The sequence below is a fragment of the Onychomys torridus genome, chromosome 8 (assembly GCF_903995425.1).
Source record: "Onychomys torridus chromosome 8, mOncTor1.1, whole genome shotgun sequence".
In the NCBI taxonomy this organism is placed as follows: domain Eukaryota; kingdom Metazoa; phylum Chordata; class Mammalia; order Rodentia; family Cricetidae; genus Onychomys; species Onychomys torridus.
Window position 1 is genome coordinate 15690172 of NC_050450.1, and position 23165 is coordinate 15713336.

General features: G+C 49.1%; 1 protein-coding gene across 2 annotated transcripts in view; it reads left to right on the forward strand.

Moving 5' to 3' along the window:
- Positions 1-19: 19 nt before the first annotated feature.
- LOC118589973 (coronin-7) overlaps positions 20-23165 on the forward strand; it is a 57596-nt gene continuing 34450 nt past the window's right edge. For both annotated transcript variants that reach the window (XM_036197699.1, XM_036197700.1), the window contains exons 1-7: positions 20-194; positions 2791-2887; positions 5901-5975; positions 10888-10958; positions 11403-11586; positions 12218-12294; positions 21556-21606. In XM_036197699.1, coding sequence (XP_036053592.1) covers positions 135-194; positions 2791-2887; positions 5901-5975; positions 10888-10958; positions 11403-11586; positions 12218-12294; positions 21556-21606 — 615 coding nt within the window. In that variant the 5' untranslated portion in view covers positions 20-134. The remainder of the gene's footprint in view (positions 195-2790; positions 2888-5900; positions 5976-10887; positions 10959-11402; positions 11587-12217; positions 12295-21555; positions 21607-23165) is intronic.

Genomic DNA, 23165 nt, shown 5'->3' on the forward strand with positions numbered 1-23165 from the left:
TGTCGGGGCGTGTCCTCCACAAACTGCGGGCGGGTGGGGCTGCAGGCTGCGGGCGTCCAGGGTAGCTTCCTACCGAGCACCTGAGAGCTGACACCCATAGTCGACGAGGCTGCGCTCACTCTGTCCCAGCCGCCATGAACCGTTTCAAGGTGTCCAAGTTTCGGCACATGGAGGCCCGGCCGTCCCGCCGAGAGGTGAGCCCGGACCGCGGACCCCGCTCCCTCGCTCCTGGTCCCAGATGACCGCCATCCTCTTGTGCGAGCCTGCACACTGCACACCCTGGGCTGCAAAGACCCCCTATCCGCCCCGCCCCGAGCTTTCCACCCGGAACCGCTCCTTTCAGCTGAGCCCCAGAGTCCAGGCCGCCCCTTCACTGCCTAGAGGACAGAGTCCGGAGATCTAGTGACGCGCCCTGGTCGTTGGGTGATCCCGGTAGGCCTGGCTGGTTTGCCTTGCCCCGGGACCCCCGGAGGCCTCGCAGCCCTTCTAGCCACCTCCAGGCCTCTGCTTCCGGTCGGCCTTGCTGGGAGCCAGGCTGGGAAACTGCAGAAGTGGGGCTTCTCTTTCCTGCTGCCTAGGTTCGCCTCTGCTTGGGGCCAGGCAGTGTAGAGATGCACCCCTTTCTTGTCTCAGCGAGAGTGAGGGTGTCATCTGAGGAGGGAGCCCCTCCTTGGCTAGGCACGCTTCCTCCCTTGGGTTTCCGCCGGCTCTTCCTCCTCTGCTGGCGCAAGCTCTTCTCTTACTAGGGTGATGCTACTGGTGGCAGTTGGGGCCTGGAGAAGCTAGAGCAGGTGAATCCCAAAGGAAGTGTCGAGAAGGACAGCATGATTGATGAGTATGCTTCAGAGACCAGGCCTGCCCCGGCCTGTCTCCTCGGTTATTTGGAAAGCCCGGAATGTCTTCGGATAATTGAGCTTAGGAATTGACCTCTAGTGACCTGTCAGTAGGCCAAAGCGAATTATGACAGCCATGGTCCATTTTCACTCTCTGGACAGTATCCTCTCTGGGCTTACTGTGTGCTGCCCAGCTTCTCCAGCTAAAGTAGTGAACATATGGCATTTCCCCTCCCCTGTGGCACTAAACAGCCTTAGGAAGATGGCCAGCAAGCACAATATAAGTGCATTAAAGAACACACAGGGGTGTGTGGGTGGCCTATGATGTAAAGTGCTGAGGTCGAGGTTAACCCCACTTCAGTGGAGAACACTGACTGGGAGGTGGATTTCAACTGAGGCCAGAAGGGTAAGAAGTAATTAAAAACCCCAGCGGGGAATGGAAAGTGGACCCAGGGTGGACAGAGGGCATTAGTCAAGCAAAGTATGGGGACGGATGAGTACAGGGCAGTCCTGCAGAAGAAGTTGGGTTTTGTTATGAGTACAGTGTGGAGCCATTGAAAACTTGAGAGGACGTGTTTAGTGTTTCTACTTTAATTAAGACCATTACTAGGGGTGCAGCAATTACTACTGCAGGGGTCTGGGGACCTTCAGGGGCTTCTTTCTGTGTGGACCTCCATCCAGCAAGTTAAACAGACAGGCCCATGGAACTAGGGGCCTCAGGGAGAGCTTAATTATGTGATTGGAGGTGGGAAAGCAGGCTGTCTGTTCTCCATTGCAAAGCTATTGCCTGTCATGTACAGTAAACATGAATCAGGAGGGCAAAGTGATGTGTAGTGCTGATGTTCTGCTGGGTGGAAATGGACGATAAAATAGAAATTTAGGTGGCGATGTGCACAAGCGAAAGCAGGTGCCTTGTCACTGAGGCAAGATGGATCTCAGAACAGTGCTTTGATATCAACAGAGGAAATGGGGACCTTGCTGATTTCAATTGCAGGACAATGCTCTTCCTCTCCCCCACAGGTGGGGGTGTGCACATCATTACCTTTTCACTTGTCTAAAGGAAGAGCATGTTCTGAGGAAGCAGGTCTTACCCTCTCCCTGCTGAGCATGAGTGTTCTCCGGGGTCCCTGGGAGAGCCCTCAGCAGAGGATCTGCAGAAGCCAGGCCCATCGTCTGTTAGCCTGTCTCTTTGTCACCTTCTCCATTTCTGAACTGAAATGTTCCCCCCACAGACACATGCACTTCCTCCTGACAGCTTCTTCCTCCCTATTAGGGAACTAATTTGCTAAATAAAAGCACCCTCTTAGCTACTTAGGTCATTCCAAGAACATTTGGTATTTTTTTAAGGGACTGAGTGTGACAGACCCCAAAAAATCCAATTCCATATCCAAAGACATACTTCTCTGATGGTGCAGCTTTAAGGTGGAGTCCCCTAGGGCTGAGGAACCTGCTTGTTGTGCATCCACAAAGGCATGAATTTAATGTCCAGAACCTAGGTGATGATGTGTGCTTATAGTCACCAAACACCTGCACAGACAGGTGGACATCTGGAGCTCACTAGTCAACCAGCCTCCCTGAATTTGTGAGTTCTATATTCTGAGTAAGACACTGTCTCAAAAACCAAAATGGGACTGGACAGTGGTGGCACATGCCTTTAACCCCAGCACTTGGGAGGCAGAGGCAAGTGGATCTCTGGGTTTGAGGCCAGGCTGGTTGGTCTACAGGGCGAGTTTCAGGATGGCCAGGGCTATCCAGAGAAACCCTGTCTTTAAACAAAACGAAGTGCATTGGGTCCTGTGGAATTACACCACATACTGTCCTCTGGTCTCCACATTCATTCACACACACACACACACACACACACACACACACACAAGATGGAGTTTCCTGTATTATGGCCCTCTCTTGGCACGAGCAGAGACTGACACTAACCGTGTTTCTTATTCTTCATTTTCAGGCCTGGATCAGTGACATTCGTGCTGGAACAACCCCCACATGCGGGAACCACATCAAATCAAGCTGTCATTTGATTGCCTTCAACTCTGACCGCCCAGGTAGGGAAGTAAGCATGGGAGGAAGATTCAAACATTGTCACCATAGACAGATGAGGAAGAAGGGCAAGCTCCATCCACACTGGAGAGTTGGAACTGCCTGGGCTGGAGGGAGGGCAGGCCTTAGACCCCTCTACATTGGTCCACATATAGCAGCAGTCAGATAGATTTTTCGTAGTGAGTGCTTGTACATAAATCATGGTGGTTGTTCTAGCCAGGCAGGAAATCAACCAGTGCTCCTGTTTTCAGCCATCCCCACAGACAATTCCCCTCCTTGTATTTGGGCCTTGGGTGGCTGGGATTAATCCTAATGAAGATCTGAAAAGTCCTGTGCCAAGTGTGGTGCAGCACGTCTATAATCTCTGTGCTCCAGGAGGCCAAGTCTGGAAGATTGTGAGATGCAAGCTAGCCTGAACTACCTAGTCCCCGTCTCAAAGAAAAAAAAAAAAAAAAAAAAAAAAAAAAAAAAAAAAAAATCTTTAAAAAACAGAAAAAAAAATAAAACCCTGTGTTAGTTGGGACTTCCTTGGCTGTTTGTGACAACACAAACAAACCAATTTAAGCACAGGATAAATACCTTTTTGGCTGACTTGGGACTTTAAGCAGAACTGGATCCAAAGGTTCCTAAGTGCTATCCACGCCCACTTTCTACGCCTACCCACTCCCATCTCTTTAGTTTTTTCAGAGAGAGACTCACATTGTAGCCCAAGCTGGCTTCCAACTCGCAGGATTCCTCCTGCCTCGGTCTCCCAGGTACTGGGATTATAGGTGTGAACCATCTCACTTGGTCTCCAGTTTTTTTCTTGGTCCCCCACCTGGCTTGGGGTGCTGGCTTCCTTGTCTGGTGAAGATGGAAGGAGCAGCAGCTGACAGCCCAAAGCTGACCTCGTGTGATCTTAGCGTGAGAAAAAGAACCTCGTTGTCCAGTGTTCTGTACCCAGTGCAGATAGTTAGGCTGGGGAAGAACCCAGGTAACGCAAACAATATTAGGTCCAGCCTATATTGTTTGCTCCCAGGGTCTGCGGAAGAGTCTACCAACCAGCTGGGGATTCTAATCTGAGGGATATCCAGTGAATCTAAGCACACTGAGTTCTTTAGTCCACTCACTTCATTCTTCTATGGCGATTCTATCTACACAGTTTCTTTTCTGCTTTCTTACTGAGCTCCTCTCGATCCCTCCTGCTCCCGGTCCCTCCTGCTCTCCGCCCCTCCTGCTCTCCGCCCCTCCTGCTCTCCGCCCCCCCTGCTCCCGGTCCCCCCTGCTCCCGGCCCCTCCTGCTCTCCGCCCCTCCTGCTCCCGGTCCCCCCTGCTCCCGGTCCCTCCTGCTCTCCGCCCCTCCTGCTCCCGGCCCCTCCTGCTCTCCGCCCCTCCTGCTCCCGGTCCCTCCTGCTCTCCGCCCCTCCTGCTCCCGGTCCCTCCTGCTCCCGGTCCCCCCTGCTCCCGGTCCCCCCTGCTCCCGGTCCCCCCTGCTCCCGGTCCCCCCTGCTCCCGGTCCCCCCTGCTCCCGGCCCCTCCTGCTCTCCGCCCCTCCTGCTCCCGGTCCCTCCTGCTCCCGGTCCCTCCTGCTCTCCGCCCCTCCTGCTCCCGGTCCCTCCTGCTCTCCGCCCCTCCTGCTCCCGGTCCCTCCTGCTCTCCGCCCCTCCTGCTCCCGGTCCCTCCTGCTCCCGGTCCCTCCTGCTCCCGGTCCCTCTGCTGTTCTCTCATCGTTCTACCTAGTTCTTTCCTTCTCCATCCTCATCTTTGTTCTTCTCCATCACTTCTATTCCCCTAGTGCTCTCAGAGAACCAGGATATATATCCACACAGTAATTCTTTGGCAAAGCAATGTGGAGCTTGAAGTTTTCAGGGTCGCAGAGAGAGGTGATAAAGACCCACACATAAAGAAATTAATTGTCAGCTTCCAATTACAACCCAAAAGGAGAGTGACAAAGGGGAGTTCTCTGGTAGGTCAACTAAAGGCTAAGATCAATTAGGGAATCTATGTGCTCAAACTATAATCTAGAAATATGTCTAGGTAGAATGTTAGGGGGTCACAAGAAAGTAAACTGTCTTTGGCACCGCTTTTCCTGCTCATCCTGGCTACAGCTGCTTTCTGATAAGGAGGGGGACATATGCTAAGCAACCTATGTCAGAGCATGTAGTATTTGGTTAATAAAAGCACTTTCAGAGTAATTGCTGAGGAGGAAAATCTAGGAATAGTATCTGGCTGAGGAGGAATAAAAACTTAATTTGCACAAGAAAGAAGCTTGGCACCTATTGCCTGCCTGGCCTTGTAGGCAATCTCCTTGGGTCAGTGGGAAGTAACTATCTTCACCCAGTAACTAGCAAATGGCTAAAACATCAACCCAGGAATATGAGCAGAAAATCTCTTAAGTTGGGGTCTTGTGTAAATAACCTGGGGTGAAGGTAAGGGGTTGAGGATTTAATTGTTAGTGGTTCTTTTCTCTATCTGTGGGCGAGATGAACTAATGTTTCTTTCTCTGCATTTGTTCTTGGAAAAAGGTATCTTTGCTGAAATACTTTTGTCTGGAGAATGGCCCTGGCCAGATAGATGTTAATGAAAAATAAGCGCAGCTGAGGACAGTTATCCAATTACCCCAAATGTATAGGGAAAGTTGTGCTCAAGATTGAGATGCAATCGTGAGGTTACATGTACACTAACATGGAGATGCATGGTAAATGGGGAGAATAATAGCCGTTATTGCACAAGAAGTTTACAACAAGACACAGCCAGTTCATTGAAAAGGCAGTAATTCCATAATACCTTGCATGATGGTTTCCTCTAACAGAACCCTTAGTTCTGATAGGTTGACCTTCTGAACTCTAGTTGTCACTGCTGTATACTCCATGGACTTTCCACTACCAGCGGCTCTCAGTACGTAGGTCCCTTCAATGTCAGGAAGAGGCCTTTGAGAGGTCCCATGGTTTTTAGTCTGGGCTCCTCTTGAAGTCCTTTGAAGGGAGGTAAGTGGCACCCGTTAAGCTTGAAGTCAGAACCGCTGTGTTTGTTTAATAGGTGTATTGGGCATCGTATCTCAGGAAAGACATGGAGAGAGCAAGAGGCACGTGGCCTACCTTGGCTGCCATTCAGGTGAGTGGTGCTTGATCAGGGAAGCCTGGGGCCAGCAGTTCACACATACTTGGTCCCATTGCCTGTGGCTTCTTGTCCTCATTATGTGTTCTGCAATGTATGTGGGATCAGAAGGCTGCACCTGGTTTGGGATTCTGGCCTGGAGGAGGGAGGCTGGATGTTCCAGTTCATCAGCATGGCAGGAGAAGGAGGTATCAGTCCTGGGCTCCAGATATCTTACCTGAGAACACAGGCGCACACACACACAGATACAGACAATTCATACGGCTCCTAGCCCTATGTTCTCTGGAGTCCAGCAGGATGCTCTCATTTCCAAGGCTCCTTCCCAGCCAGGCAGCTAAAAGCCATGCAGGGGCTTAGGCTGCAGGGTGGAGATGGGCCATTACAAAAGGCTTTTGTCTGCTGCAGATGCTTCTGGGGTCCCCAGCAACCTGCCTGGCAGCCTGCCCACTTTGGGGAAATTTGCTGTCCTCTAGGCATTGGCCTAGCTGGCTTTGTCTCCGTAGCTATAACCCTATGGTCTGGATCTCTCTTGTTGAAGACCTGGGGTGAAGGAAGAAGATAAATCCTTAGTCCTCAGGCAGGATAAGGAAAGGGAGAATTGAAAGGAGGAGGGTGCTGCTCAGTGTCAGAGTTATGATGTTGATGATTAAGGTCATTAATAATAAAAGCCAATATTTATGTAGAGTCCTCTGGGTGTTTTCCAATCTAATTTTTTTTTTTTTTAGGGGGGTGGGTTAGGGTTTCTGTGTGTACCTCTGGTTGCCCTGGAACTCACTTTGTAGACCAGGCTGGCCTTGAACTCAGAAATCTCCCTGCCTATGCCTCCTGAGTGCTGGAGTTAAAGGTGTGTGCCACCACATCTAGCCCAAGGTAAATTTTTTTTTTTTTTTTTTTTTTTTTTTTTTCCGAGACAGGGTTTCTCTGCATAGTTTTGGTGCCTGTCCTGGATCTCACTCTGTAGCCCAGGCTGGCCTTGAACTCACAGAGATCCGCCAGGCTCTGCCTTCTGAGTGCTGGGATTAAAAGCGTGCGCCACCGCCACCTGGCAAATGTAAATGTTATACAAATTTTTTATGTGTATGGGTGTTTTGCCTGCATATATGTGCACTACATGCATGTCTGGTACCTGAGGAGGCCAGAAGAAGTTGTCAGATTCCTTGAAGTTGAAGTTACAGATGGCAGTGAGTGCCATGTGGGTGCTGGGAATTGAACCTGGGTCCTCTGAAAGAATAACCAGTGCTCTTAACTGCTGAGCCATCTCTCCAGCCCAATAATCCAAACTTTGAAGAGGTTTTGAGGTGTCATTTGGATATGTAGTGCTTGTTTTAAGTGATAATTGATTTTTGGTTAGGGTTTTTTGTTTTGTTTTGTTTTTGTTTTAATGTGTATGGTTGTTTTGCCTGCATGTATGTACCACATTATTGTAGTGCCTTTGGAGGCCAGAAAATGATGTTGGATTTTTCTGGAATTGAATGTAAAGATGGCTGCCAGTTTTTTAGATAGTTATATGTACCAGCATCCAGTTTCCAAGCATTTCTGTTTATCTAGATCCTCTTATGGTTAGTAGAAATCTTGGCATAGCAGTCCTAGGCAGCCATCATTTTACTCCAATTCTAAAGCAAAGGTCTGCACATTATTCTCATGGCCAAAGCTGTTCAAGGTTGACAGGAAAGCAGGCAGAAAACCCTTGGACCGCAGCCACCCAGCCCAGCTCCTCCTAAGGTAGCACATCCAGCTGTACCTCCAATTGTGAAGGCTCCCAGGATTCACCCCACAAGTCTCTTTTTGGCTTAAGCAGCTGGAGTGGATCTCAGTTTTTTACCAAGGGAGGGGAATATGGTGGTATAGGATGAACCAGAGCCAAAAGGGAAAGCATGGCTGGTGGTGTGGGATAGAGAGAAAATATGGAGGGTAGCGGGTAAGGATGGGGCTGCAGATGGGACAACAAGCCAGCGTCACCAATGCAAGAGGCCCCACAGCTGTCCCTACTGCTTGCCTGGAGGTGGGTGAGACCAGGAGAGTGGGTGGACATGGACAGGCAGCCCTTACAGTGACTTTGGTCTGGGTTTCTAGCCAGCAGGATCAGGCAAGAGCAGGCAGCTGGCATCTAACGAAGGAATGAAATATGGTAGTAAAATCGAGTCACAGGATGAGTCCTTGCACACATAGACCTACCTCCCTGACATGTTCTCACAACCCAGCAGTTAGTACTGCAGTACCATCCCAACTAGAAAATGAGGACCCCAAGACACAAAGGGCAAGAAACATGCTCAGAAGAGCATAGCTAAAAGGAGTGGGCTGAGGTTCGTTCCTGCAGCCGTGCTTCAGAACTGTGCCTGTCAGTGTGCATCGTGCTGCCTTCCCTCAGTCAGAACAGCAGCGGGTCCCATGGCCAGCCCCACTACCACCATTGCTCCCCTGGCTGCTAGGTGACCGAGGCAGGCAGCCTCCAAAGGCAGGGCAGCAGCCGGGGTCTAATGTGCCCAGGGTCTTCCATCATTGGCACTTTGTATCCCTAGGGCAGACTTTTTGTCCCTGTACCTCCTTAACCTTTATGTACATGTGTGGGGGGGGGTGGGGGGGGGTGGGGGTGGGTGTGTGTGTGTGTGTGTGAAAGAGAGAGGCAAGAGGCGGTGTTGAGGTGCACATGTGTCACAGCATGTATGGAGGTCAGAATAGAAGACAGCCTTTAGAAGTTGTTTCTCCTTTACCATGGGTGGGTTCTGGGGCTCAGACTCAGGTCATCAGGCCCAAATGGCAAGTGCTTTTATCTGCCAAGGCATCTCACAGGCCCCTTGTGGGGTATTTAAAACTACTGCTGATCTGGGGAGATGGTTGAGCAGGTAGAAGCACTTGGTTTGTGTGGGGTTTTTTTGTTTTTTTCCCCCAAGACAGGGTTTCTCTGTTTAGCCCTGGCTATCCTGGAACTCACTTAATAGACCAAGCTGGCCTCGAACTCAGAGATCCACCTGCCTCTGCCTCCTGAGTGCTGGGATTAAAGGCCTGCACCACCGCCCGGCTAGGTAGAGGCACTTATATGTAGAGATGCTTTTATGCAGGCTTGATGGTATGCGTTTGATCATTGGATCTCACAAAAAGACAGTAGTGAACTTATTCAATAGTGTCGTCCTCTAATCCTCACATGCTGCCTTGACATGTGCATACCTGTATATTCATACACACACACCAACTAAAATAAATGAATTCAAAATATGTATGTGTAACCACAACAATGCTTAAAATTAGATGAAAAAAAACAAGTATCGGGTGGCATATACTTTTATTTCCAGCATTTGAGAAAAAGAGACAGGAAAATCAGGAGTTCAAGGTCATTCCCCACAATATATACAATATATCAAGTCTGAGGTGAGCCTGGGCTACATAAGACTATCTTGAAAAAAGAAAGAAAGGAAGGAAGGGAGGGAGGGAGGGAGGAAGGAAGGAAGGAAGGAAGGAAGGAAGGAAGGAAGGAAGGAAGGGTGGGTTAGAAAACAGATTTCTTACATGTTATAACAAAAATCGATCTCAAAAACCACAAGAAAGAGAGGCTGGAGAGATGATTCAGCAGCTAAGAGCACTTGCTGCTCTTGCAGAGGATCCGGGTTCAGTTCCCAGCATCCATGTAGCTGCTCACCACTGTCTGGAACTCCACTCCAGGGGAATCTGATGCCCTCTTCTGGACTCTAGGTGCTGTATGCATGTGGTGTACATACATATACACTGTAGGCAAAGCATCCATGCACATTCAATGATAATAAAATTTTTTAAAAAGCAGAGACGGGGGATCAGAGAGGCAGCTTAGCACTTAAGAGCACTGTGGCTCTTCCAGAGAACTGGGGCTCAGTTTCTGTCACCCCATGTGGAAGTTCACAAAATTCCCTAATTCCAGTTCCAGGGGACCTGACATCTTTTGGCCCCTGTGGGGATCAGGCATGTAAGTGGTGTACAGACATACATCCATTGGCAAAGCACCTATATACCCTATAAAAATAAAAATTAAAAGTGCTGGGCGGTGGTGGAGCACACCTTTAATCCCAGCACTTGGGAGGTAGAGCCAGGTGGATCTCTGTGAGTTCGAGGCCAGCCTGGACTACAAAGCGAGTTCCAGGAAAGGCTCAAAGCCACACAGAGAAACCCTGTCTCGAAAAACCAAAAAATAAAATAAAAGTTGAAAAAACAGACATTGGTCTGAATGACCCCATACTGCACTGTGTGATTCTGTGTTAATGTGCAAAGTAAGGGCCATCAGACATTTTCTGTAAAGTTTAAGGCAGTGTATATGTGTGTGTATATATTTTTTAGAGATTTATTTATCATGTATACAATGTTCTGTCTGCATATATTCCTACCCCCCCAGAAGAGGGAATCAGATCTCATTCTATATGGTTGTGAGCTACCATGTGGTTGCTGAGAATTGAACTCAGGACCTCTGGAAGAGCTGCCGGTACTCTTAACCTCTGAGCCATCTCTCCAGCCTGGCAGTGGATGTTTCAGGATGCAGAGACTATACAGTTTCTGTCCCAACTCCTCGACTCTGGGTAGCAGGTGCTTCACAGTAGTAGAGTGTGCTTAGCATACATGAAGCCCTGAGTTTGATCCTCAGCACTAAAAAGAAAAAAAAGAACAAAACCCCAACTGACCAACCAAATAAAGTTACTTAACTCTGCAGTTGTTGCTGGAAGCAACACAGACCACACACATGCCAATGCATGGGGGAGCTGTGCTCCAATAAAGCACAGAAACAGCAGCCCAAGGACTCACCAAGATATGTGTTGTAGGAAGAGACCTACTAGTGTCCGGAGGGAATGTGGCTTCTTAATGTGGGCAAAAGTGTCGCTGCTGAAACTCTGGAAGGATCTCACTGGGTCTGAAAGGGACATTCAACAGATCCGATTGCTCCTCCATACAGATCTGGTCACTGACCTGGACTTCTCTCCATTTGATGACTTCCTCCTGGCCTCAGGTTCAGCTGACAGGATGGTGAGTAGGGCTGGTTGGAGGAGCTGCTTTTGACCCCTGGAGAGCCTTGAGTGTCAGAGCCCTGGCCTCTGTTCATGCCCTTGCTGGCCCCAAGTGCCTGTTCAGGGCTGCTTTTGTGATCTGCCCTTACAATGCATGACTGCCCAGGGGAAGCAGGCTGGGGTGGTGTGTGGGGCTAGAGAGGTTTACAGAGCCATGCCTAGACTCAGGCCATCCCTGCTGGTCTCTGATCACACCCTCCCCTCTCTGGTTGGGCTCCCTCCCTCCTGTCCATGATGGGATATGCGGCTCCCAAGCCCTAACAGGTAAGATGCCTTGACTTGTATTGTATTGGCCTTGTTTCAGCATAGGACTTCCTTGCTAGGACCAGGATAGCTCTGGGCAGGCCTGACTGGAGCAGTGAGGCTCCTAGCGCCTGGACCACAGACTTGGTCTTTCTTTCAGATAAAGCTCTGGCGGCTGCCAGGTGCCGGAGACACCCTTCCCTCTGTGCCTGGTGTGGTGCTGGGTCCTGAGGAGCTGCCAGTGGAAGTACTGCAGTTCCACCCCACTTCAGATGGTGTTCTGGTGAGCACGGCTGGCGGGGCCGTGAAGGTCTGGGATGTAGCCAAGCAGCAGCCCCTGACAGGTACGTCCACTCTGGAGGGGCTGCCCTTCTCTGGCAGCCCCCATCTGGACAACCCTTCCCTTCTCTGTTGTTTTTAGTAGTGGGGGGATGTATCAAGGATGGGGTACAACTTGGTGGTGAGTGCTTGCCTTGCATTTCTAAGGCCCTGGGTTCCATCACCAGAAACGTAAAAAAACAAAAAAGTACCAAAGTATGACAGGCATACAATATACATTCTAAAGCTTTGTAATAAATAATATATCACTCTCCATTTCCGATTGGCATCTATTGTGCTCCAAACCCCCAAATTGCAGAAAAAGGAGGGATATGGATGAGCTAAGGTGAGGGTAACGTAGTGGGGTGTGTGTTAGAGTGAGCAGAAGTGAGCACGGAGAGGAGAGCCAGGCTGAGAAGCAGGGGATCTCAGAAGATTATTAAACAGAGGCATGTCCTGATGAGGGCAGGCTTAAGGAAGGAAGCCTCTACATGCATCTGTGGCATGTGTGGATGGAGCTGTTGTCCCTGCCCCTCTGGGCCGAAAGACCATCACTGCTGCTGATTTGGCTCCCGAGTGACCCCAAGGCAGGCCTACCACCTCTACATCCCTGGTGCCCTCATCACCTGGTGCCTGACCTTGGCTGTTTCCCTACAGAGCTGGAGGCCCACAAGGACCTGGTACAGAGTGCTGTTTGGAGCCGGGACGGAGCCTTTTTGGGCACGGCATGCAAGGTAAGCAGGCAGCAAGCAGCCTTAAAACTTAGCGTGGGGCTAGTATGGTCAGGAAGGTTTCACACCTCGTATGCTCTACAATATGAGCTGAAGAGCCCTGAGTCAGGATGGGTGTTTTGAGCTCTCTGCCCCACCTGAGGCTCTTTAAAAGGGCTTGAGGAAAGTCCCATGTTGCCTCCTACTGGTCTGTCTGTTTGGTTTTGGCTTTGTCGGGTATATCAGTAAAGCTGTACCAGCTGCCTGAATGGTTTCTCCAAACTGCTTTCTATAACTTCCAACTTGCTTCAAGGACAACACAGATAAGTGGGCAGTTGAGGGCTACAACTCACCTCTCAAAGAGACATGGTACTTTGAACTGATCAGATTGGTAATGGGAGTTTGACCTCAGCCAGAGCTAAGGATGAAGACCCTGAGAAGAGTGTCCATCCCACGGGCAGGAATGGCAGAGTGAGCATGTGTCTGTGGACATCTGAAAACAGTGCCAAGCCTTCAGGAGTAAGTGCTGGTGTTGTTGCAGTGGCAGTGGGCAGGCAGGAAAGTTAAAGCCAGAGGGTGGGTGGTGACCTGTGTATGAACAGAGTTTCCATTTGACACAGTACTGTGGCTTCTGTGTGGACAGAACATGGCTGAGGTGGGCAGTGTCCGCACTTCGTTTTGGGACTGCCTTCAGGGAATGAGTAAGAGGACCGTACTTGTTCCAGGGTGGTAGAGATGGAGGCCATGGAGCTTTTGGTGGCAGATTGGATATGAAGAATGGGGATTGTGAGTTTGGATCTTGGGTACCAAGAGAGGAGCCCCACACCAAGACAGACCTGCACGCAGGAGAGTTGGAGAGTGCCTTGTGTGAATGATCCAGGCAGTACCGCTGCCGTGGAGGTTGGAGGTGTGTCGAGCTGGGGTACTTGGAGACATCCCAGCTTGTCTGGACCTGATGGGATCCTGAGCAGAGTTGAGCAGAGGATGGAAAGGGAAGTGCAGTTTGTGCCCAGAGTCAGGGAAGAAGCCAAGAGTAGTGGGGCCTGGGACCCAGGCGGAGGGTCACCAGAGCAGCTGTGCACCAGGGTGTAGGAACCCTGGAGTTGGGATGCTTTTGATGGTATCAGGGCCTGAGGAGACTTATGAAAAATGGCAACCAGGAATAATAGTGCATGCCAGTAGTCCTAACATAAGGTAGAGAGATCAGGAGTTAAAGGCCAGCCTGGACCAAGTTGTGAGTTTGAGGCCAATCTGGACTATATAAAATCCTTTCCTAGAAAATAACAAAAGGAATGGGGAGTCGGGAGTGCGGAGATAGGGACCAATGAAGACTTCAGGCCCTGAGTCCCTCCAGGCCTGTGTTCTGTACACTTGAAGGTCCTACTTCCTGAGTTCTCATCTTCAATCTGCCATTTTTTGTTAGGCACATTGCTCAGTCTTTACCAAGTTTCCTTTCTGGTATTGTTCATTACTCAGTAAGTTCCAGATGCTGGCAGCTTGAGCTCCGGAGATTGAAAAGTCATATGACCCCAAGACACACTCTAGTTAGTTTATTCGGGTTTAGCACTAGAGGTTGGGAAATACTTCCCAGAGTGGAGACTTGGCCTTCATTCTAGAAAATGAGGCCTGGCTACAGACAAAATGGGTATCACAGTCAGGGAACCAGCCCTGAGTAAAGACCAGCCTCTCCTTCCTTTGAGAAACCTCTATGCCCCTACCTCACTGATGGGATGATCCAGTCCTTCTTTTTCTCTGCTCTGGGCCCCACTTGCCACCAGAACTGGGCAGAAAAGACAAAGAATAACAACAGCCCAGTAAGTGTGGACACTGCCTGGCCTGCTGCTGTCTTTTTTTAAAAAAAAAGATGTATTTATTTATTATGTGTACAGTGTTCTGCCTGCACATGTCCCTGCAGGCCAGAAGAGGGCAGCAAATCTCATTACACATGGTTATGGACCACCATGTGGTTGCTGGGAATTGAACCCAGGACCTTTGGAAGAGCAGCCAGGGCTCTTAAACCCAGAGCCATCTCTCCAGCCTACCTGCCCCTATCTTGCAAGGCAGTTAGAAGGAGAAAGCCAAGCTCAGGGGATTCATGCTAGTTGCCCACAGAGAGACATTTCCCCTCTAGACCCAGAGCCTGAAGCACCGAGACAAGAAATACATTGTGCCACCCAAGCAGGTGGCACAATAAAGTTATGAACTTGTAAAGTGATCCCTGCTCCTCCCCCGCTTTTCCAGACTTAGGTGTGCCACCTGTGGGGATGCACCATCTCTTCCAGGCTGGCACCTGTTGGCTCATGCTAGGATGAGTGGGTACCTTGATTATGTGCCCACTTCTGCCTTCCTTTGCTGGAAAGGTGTCTTGAAATCCTGGGTGGTGATACTAGCCCTACTAATACAGTACTGGGAGCAAAAGGCTACCCCTTAGGACCACAGGCTAGGTGGAGATGCCCATGGGTTTACATAGGATGCCCAGAGTGTTGTTGGAGCGGTAAGAGAGCTCACTCCGTAGAGAGAGTCAGAACCGCTCTTTGCCAGAGGTTGTGGACCAAGCTCTGACTTTATGCAGTTGCTGCTGGCGTTGCTTGATTGGGCCAGTACAGCATGCCACTTCCCCTCAGAGGTACCCGGTTCTCAGATCTGTCTTGATTGGGCCAGTACAGCATGCCACTTCCCCTCAGAGGTACCCGGTTCTCAGACCTGTCTTGATTGGGCCAGTACAGCATGCCACTTCCCCTCAGAGGTACCCGGTTCTCAGACCTGTCTTGATTGGGCCAGTACAGCATGCCACTTCCCCTCAGAGGTACCCGGTTCTCAGACCTGTCTTGATTGGGCCAGTACAGCATGCCACTTCCCCTCAGAGGTACCCGGTTCTCAGACCTGTCTTGATTGGGCCAGTACAGCATGCCACTTCCCCTCAGAGGTACCCGGTTCTCAGACCTGTCTTGATTGGGCCAGTACAGCATGCCACTTCCCCTCAGAGGTACCCGGTTCTCAGACCTGTCTTGATTGGGCCAGTACAGCATGCCACTTCCCCTCAGAGGTACCCGGTTCTCAGACCTGTCTTGATTGGGCCAGTACAGCATGCCACTTCCCCTCAGAGGTACCCGGTTCTCAGACCTGTCTTGATTGGGCCAGTACAGCATGCCACTTCCCCTCAGAGGTACCCGGTTCTCAGACCTGTCTTGATTGGGCCAGTACAGCATGCCACTTCCCCTCAGAGGTACCCGGTTCTCAGACCTGTCTTGATTGGGCCAGTACAGCATGCCACTTCCCCTCAGAGGTACCCGGTTCTCAGATCTGTCTTGCTGCTGGTGGTGAAGGGCTCTGCCTCTCAGCACCAAAGCTAACCCTAACCTCTAGTGGCTGAGAAAAGAAACCAGAGGCCACTAGAGGGCGAAAGGGCATCACAGATGGTGTGCTTAGCTATTAGCTCCTGGCAGCCTACTTAGGCCCCTTTGCCTGGCCTAGAACAGCCTCAAGGCTAGCCTACTCTGAACCTGATTTGCGTCCAGCCTTAAACTGCTGCATTTAGTGGCTCAGTCTCCTCTGTGAAGCTTGTTGCATGCCCAGAACAATGTTGCACTCCCAACTCCAGTGCCCTCCCTGTGAGAGATGCCGCTGCTACCTCCTTGTCATTGGGGCTCAGTCTTGCTCAGGTCACAGAGCTGGTCAGTGGTGGGGCTAGCATTTGAATGTAGGCCCCCAGCTTTCCTCAGCAGCTCCTACCCTGCAGAGTGAGAAGTGATTTCTCTAGCCCTTCATCTTAGGACTTTCCATCTCTTCTGTCCCACACATGTCTCTTGCTTCTGTTTCCCTCTGTCCATAATCTCAAGTTGTTCTCTGTCCTTTGTTGTCATTGTCCTGTCTGTCCTGTGTCTAGCTTTACTCTTACTCTGCCCCCCACCCCTCTGATCTCATGTCACGTGGCCCCAGGGGCCCTGGCAGTGCTGCTCAGGGCCGGAGCCCTGGACTGTACCTGAAGAAAGTAAGATACAATTGGGCTAGCTTTTCCAGAAGAACCCTGGGCCTCCCTGGCTGCGCTAGGCGGGCCTCGCTTCCCAGGCCTCCAGCCACTCTGCCTCCTGCAGCTGTCATTGCGCATGGCCTCTCCACGCCCTCTATCCGATTCGTTATGTGACTTTCCCCTTCCCAGCACGGGCCGGCAGGCTCCTGTCTTGGCATCCTGCTTGTGACTTTCCACCTTGTCTTGTGCTTGTCTTTTGAGGTTCAACTCCGGCTTCTTCCAGGTTTTTCTGTGATAACTCTGGCTAGAGAGTGCAGCCCTTAGCTGTGAACTTTGTCCTCACTGGGGCTGGCTGTTCATTGTTCCATCCAAGTACCCAGACTCAGGCCATGCACAGAGCAATCATTAATTTGGCTTCCCTTATGTTTGGTCTGATTTTCTGACTGATTTATTTTAAATTTCTTGTTTGTTTGTTTGTTTGTATGTGGGTGTTTTGTCTGTATCTGTGTATCACATAGGTGCCTGGTGCCCTTGGATCCCTGGAACTGGAGTTACAGATGGTTGTAAACAGCCTTGTGGGTGCTGGGAATTGAACTTGGGTCCTCTGAAAGAGCATCCAGTGCTCTTAACTGCTGAGCCATCTCTCCAGCCCTCTCAAAATATATTTTGAGATAGGGTCTCAGTCTATAGCTTAAGCTAACCTGTAACTCATTATGTAATCTAAGTTGGCATCAAATTCAGGGTGCTCCTCTGCCTCCACTTCTGGATGCTGGGATTATAGGCATGAGTCACCCTTCTTCCTAGCACACTTTTATTTTTAATTAACAGACTATTTTAGAATTGGTTTTTTTGTTTTGTTTTGTTTTTTTGAGCTGAGGATTGAACCCAGGGCCTTGTGCTTGCTAGGCAAGCACTCTACCACTGAGCTAAATCCCCAACCCCTAAAATGATTTGTTTTTACTTATTTTTTTGTCTTTATTTATTTATCTTTTTCTTTTTTTTTATTTTTCTTTATTAAGAAATTGTCTACTCACTCTACATACCACTCTACAGATACCATCTCCTCCCTCCTCCCACCCACCCCCAAGTCACCCCGCATCCCCATATCTCCCAAATCAAGGTCTCCTATGGGGGATCAGCAGAGCCCAGCACACTGAGCCTAGGCAGGTCCAAGCCCCTTCCCACTGCACCAACGCTGCACAAGGTGTCACACTACAGACACTGGGCTCCAAAAAACCTGCTCATGCACCAGGGATGGATCCTGATCCCCCTGTCTCGGTGCCCCCCAAACACTTTGAGCCAAACAACCATCTTCCGTATCCATAGGGCCTAGCCAGTCCCATGGGGGCTCCACAGCCACTAGACCACAGTTCATGGGCCTCCACCAGTGTTTGCCTGCATATTTGTATGTGCACCAGTGCATGTTTGGTGCTCATGAAGGTCAGACAAGAGCAATGGATCCCCTGCAGCTGGAGTCAAGGATAGCTGTGAACCACCATGTGGGTGAATGTTGTGGGGTATTTGTACACTGTATGATGATGTATTGCTGTGATTGGTATAATAAAAAAGCTGAACAATTGGTAGGCAGGAGGTATAGGCGAGATTTTCAGGGAGAGAAGGGAAGAGAAAGAGAACTCAAGGCACTCAGGAGACACCAGGAAACACAGAGGAAACACGAGATGGAAGAGAAGTAACGCCATGTGATAGAACACAGATTAATATAAATGGGTTATGAGAGCTAGTTAGGAACAAGCCTAAGCTATAGGCCAAGCTTTCACAGTTAATAAGAAATCTCCATGTTGTTATTTGTGAGCTGGAGGCCCAAAGAAAAATCCAACTACAGGTCTTGACAATTGAACCTGTCCTCATCCACAGCAATAAGTGCCCTTAACTGCTGAGCCTTCTCTTCAGTCCTACCCCCTGTGTTTTTAACTTAAAAAAAAAAAAAGACCAGGCATGGTAGTGCATGTTTTTAATTCCAGCAGCTGGGAGGCAGAGGCAGGGAAATCTCTGTGAATTCAAGGTCAGCCTGGTCCTACAGAGTGAGTTCCAGAACAGCCAGGTCTAATGTAGATAGACTCTATTTCCAGAAAAAAACTTACTTTGTGCTTGTGCTATGGTATACGAGTTGGGTAGGTCAGAGGACAACTTTATGGATTTGGTTTTCTCCTACCTTTACATAGGTTCCAAGATTCAAACTCAGATCTCCAGGCTTCCATGGTGTCTTAGTTAGGGCTGCTGTTGTGATACACTACCACCGACAAACAAAAGCAGCCTGGGGAGAAGAGGTACTTCCAGGTCACGATCATCACTGAGGGAAGTCAAAAGCAGGAACTCAAGGCAGGAACTGAAACAGAAGCCATAGAGGACTGCTGCTTAGTTGCTTATATACTAGCTTGTTCTCCATAACTTGTGTAGCCTGCTTTCTTTCTTTTCTTTATGTATTTATTTATTTAACTTTATTTTATGTGCATTGGTGTGATGGTGTCAGATCCTTTGGAACTGGAGTTACAGGCAGCTATGAGCTGCCATGTAGTTGCTAGGAATTGAACCTGAGTCCTCTAGAAGAACAGCTAGTGCTCTTAACTGCTGAGCCATCTCTCCAGCCCCTTGACTGCTTTATTGTACCATCCAGGACCACCTACCCAGAGGTGACACCACCCCTAGTGAGCTGGGCTCTTCAACATTAATCAAGAAAAATGCCCTATAGAATTACCTTCAGGAAATCTGATGAGGGAGTTTTCTCAAATGAGGTTCCTCTTACCATATAACTCCTGCTTGTGTTAAGCTGACAAAAAACCAAACCAAAACAAAACAAAATAGCCAATCAGGATACATGGCAAATGCCTTTATCTGCTGAGCCATCTCATTACCACCTCTTCCCTGTTGTGTTTATTTAGACAGGGTCTCCTCACTATGTAGCCTTGGCTGACCTGGAGCTCACTATGTAGACTGGGCCAGCCTCGCCTTTATGGAGATCCACCTGTTTGAGCGCTGGGGTTAGAGGCGTGTGCGGCCATGCCCAGCCTCTCCTCCTTATTGTCTGAGACTGTCTCTCAGTGAAGCTGAAGCTCACCAGCTGACTAAACTGTTTACCAGTGAGCCCCAGGTCTTTCTGCTTCCACTTCCTGGTGCTTGGATTCCAGATGTGCACTGCTGTGCCTGTTTTCTCCCAGGGTACTAGAGATGCTGACTACAGTAACAACTCACTGAGCCATCTCCTCAACCCCAAACTGACATTTCAACAATAAGAAGTCTTCATATCTATGAAATGGAATATCCATCCATTTGTTTATATCTGGGGTTTTCCTTCATCAGCATGTTTTAATTTGCCTCATGTTTTGTTGATACGTATTTTGTAAGACCTATGACTGAGCATTTCTGTTCTTTGGTGCAAATGGTACTGTTCTTGGTTTGCAAGTCTAAGTATCATTTTTCAAAATATGAAAATAGGTGTCTGTGCTCATGGAAGCAAAGTTGAGCTATGCTAAAATATAAGATGGGAATGTTGGCCACCCGCCCCCGCCCCCTTCCTCAACCTTCATACCCAGCATTGACTCACCGGTCGAAGCTCAGTCCTTCCCTTTGCTTAGCAAACTCCCAAAGTGTACAAGAACATGGTCACTCAAATGGAAATCTGTTTTATTTTGACAATAGTAGACTCACGCCAGGCTACATTGTCCTCAACTCCCTCTTTCACCTAATTTATTATGGCCAAACCTACAAATAGTGGATACAAACTCTTCTGAATTACTTTTTCTTTTAGTGATGGAGCCCAGGGCTTTGTGTATACTCGTGTGCTAGGCCTGGGCTCTGCCATTGAGCTACACCACTAGGCATGTACCCAGATTTCTATGCACTCATGCTTGTGCATAGATACAGCACACACACATGCACATATGCACACTGGTGATCTTGCAGAAATGAGGACCTATGTATAGGGCATGAGCATTTTATTCCAGGTATAGGTTTTTGTCTTTTTCCATCCTGGCCCTCATGTAATCTTGATCCGTTAGTGCATTGAAAAGATGGTTAGGAAAGATTAGTTTCTCTTTATCAGTTCTTTGATCTGGGCTTGGTGGTGCACATCTGTAATCCCAGTACTGAGGCAGCAGTGGGATTACTGCAGATTCAAGGCCTGAGTGGGATATGTACACACCAAGACCGTTGTCTCAGCAGCAACGATAAACACTCAGTAGACCAAGGTCAGGATTACTGAAACTAAACAGAAGGTTTTTTGTATGTGTGTCTGTTCTATGTATGTGTTTGTATGGGTGTGTGCATATGGAGGCCAGAGGTTGATTCTGGTGTCTTCCTCCATCACTCTCTACCTTACTGTGTGTTTGCATGTGTTATCCTGTTCGTGAGGGTGTGTGGAAGCCAACGGTTGATGTTGTGTCCTCCTTGGTCACTATTTATCTATTTGGGTGGGGGAACACGTGCCACGTGTGGAGCTCAGAAGACAACTTGTGGGAGTCCATTGTCTCTTTGCACCATGTGGGTTTCAGGGGTCAAACCCAGGTTGTCAGCCTTGGTGGCAGACACCGTTACCTGCTGAGCCATCTTACTTGATCCCACAGTATATTTTTTTACTTTTTGAAATTTTTGTGTATATGCGTGTTCTACCTGCATATATCTGCACCATACTAGTATAGTGCCCTCGGAGACTAGTTGGACGGACTGGAGTTATAAATGGTTGTGAGCCACCTTGTGGGTGCTGGAAAATGAACCCAGGTCGTCTAGTAAAGGAGCAAGTGCTTTTTAACCACTGAGCCATATCTCCAGCCCTGCCCCACGGTATTTTTTGAAACAGTGTTGTCTCTATTGAGCCTGGGTCTCGTTAATTTGGCTAGGCTGGCTAGCAGTGAGATTTGAGGATCCTCCTGTTTCCATCTCCATACCCCCAGAGATAGGTTTACAGGTACACACCTACTGTTTATGTGAGTGCTGGGGTCTAAACTCACGTCCTCATGCTTGCATGGCAGACACTTTATCAACTAAAGCATCTGTCCAACTTCAATGTTAAGTTTTTAAATGCAGAAGTATCATCATCATGTAAGCCCTGCCTCAGAGGAAAAAAAAGATGTGGAGAGGTTGTGCATGTGAGATCCTGGCAGGTAACAGGGAGTCCTCTGGGCAGGAAGGGACCTGCCCTCCTGGTAAGAAGGAAGACCCCAGCTAGGGAAGTAACATCTGGTCTGTGATGCCAGTCTGTGTAATGTGGTACCAACTGATGAGAGCCTGTAGTGTGAGAAACCTCCAGAAACCCTCAGGTTTTAATTGTATCCATTGGTTCTTTCTCCCTTCTTTTTCAGGACAAGCAGCTACGGATCTTTGACCCCAGAGCAAGAACCAAGGCCTCTCAGGTGAGTTATGTGTCTAGTGCTGGTGGGTTAAAAAAAAAAAAAAAAAAAACAACCAAACAAAAAACCCTGTCGTCTAGGACAAGGACTGCACAGTTCAGCATTTTGAGGGATCTGGTGGTGAGCACAGCTGTTGATGCTGAGACCTCTTTCTGAGACCTGATCTCTGAGTCCTGGGAGGCACCTAGCTTTGATCACAGGGTGGGACGCAGCCAGGCTGCCCACAAGCTGTCAGTAGAGGCATTCCCTGACTTCAGGAATGTAATTTGAGATTTCAGCTTTCTCCCCTCCTTTGAACCCTGCTGTGTTTTCCTGGCATGGTCAGCAGCGACCAGCTACTGAGGACTCAGAAAGAATCTTCAGTCCAATATCCAGATCTTTTAATGGGCCATGGGATGAACTGACTTCCCATTCCTGCAAGACCTGGGACTGTAAGTGTTTTGTTATTACCTGTGTACTAGGTACCTGAAGTCTATGTAGTCATGACTTCCAAATGGGTGGCAGGCACAGGGCCTCTAGACATTCATTCATTTCTCTAACAGAGACCCTGCAGGCAGCAGGCAGCTAGCCATACATATGGCCCTGTCCTCAATGATTGCTAAGGACTTCTCTTTCCTAGCTTAGGGTCTGTCCTGAGAAACTGGCTTACAGATAAGGACTCAGTTTTACAATCAACCAGATGGCCACAGGTGGGGAGAGTTTGTTCTAGAAGTCATCAGAGAGAATATGAAGGGGAGACAATAGCTTGCTCTAGACATCATCTGAAAGGTTCAGAGGGGAGGCAGGCTACAAAGGGTCTGTCCCCTGGGCTGTGGGAAACCACTAGAGCGTTTTAAGCAGGAAGTGAGATCAGTGAATTTCTTTTTTTTTTTTTTTAAGATTTATTTATTATGTATACAGTGTTCTGCCTGTATGCCAGAAGAGGGCACCAGATCTCATTACAGATGGTTGTGAGCCACCGTGTGGGTGCTGGGAATTGAACTCAGGACCTCTGGAAGAGCAGCCAGTGCTCTTAACCTCTGAGCCATCTCTCCAGTGAATTTCTATTACCCCCTTCAAGATTTATTTAACATTGTGTGTGTGTGTGTGTGTGTGTGTGTGTGTGTGTGAGAGAGAGAGAGAGAGAGAGAGAGAGAGAGAGAGAGAGAGAGAGCCTAGGAACACACATATTTACATGGGTGCTCACTGAAGACAGAACAGGAGATTGGACCCCTGGAGCTGGAGTTGCAGGTAGTTGTGAGCTACCTGATGTGGGAGCTGGATCTCAGCTCAGGTCCTCTGGAAGAGCAGTAAGCTCTCCTCACTGCTAAGCATCTCTTGTAACATCCCCCTTTCTTCCCTGGCTCCCGCTCTCTTTCTCTCTTGAGACAGTCTCACTGTGTTGCCCTGACTGACACTCTATGTAGACCAGGCTAGTCTCACAGAGATCCACCTGCTTCTGCCTCTCCAGTGCTGGGATTAAAGGTGTGCACTACCATCCTTTTTGTATTTCTTTTATTTTTTCAAAAAGACTCAGTTTTGGGTTGGGGATTTAGCTCAGTGGTAGAGCGCTTGCCTAGCAA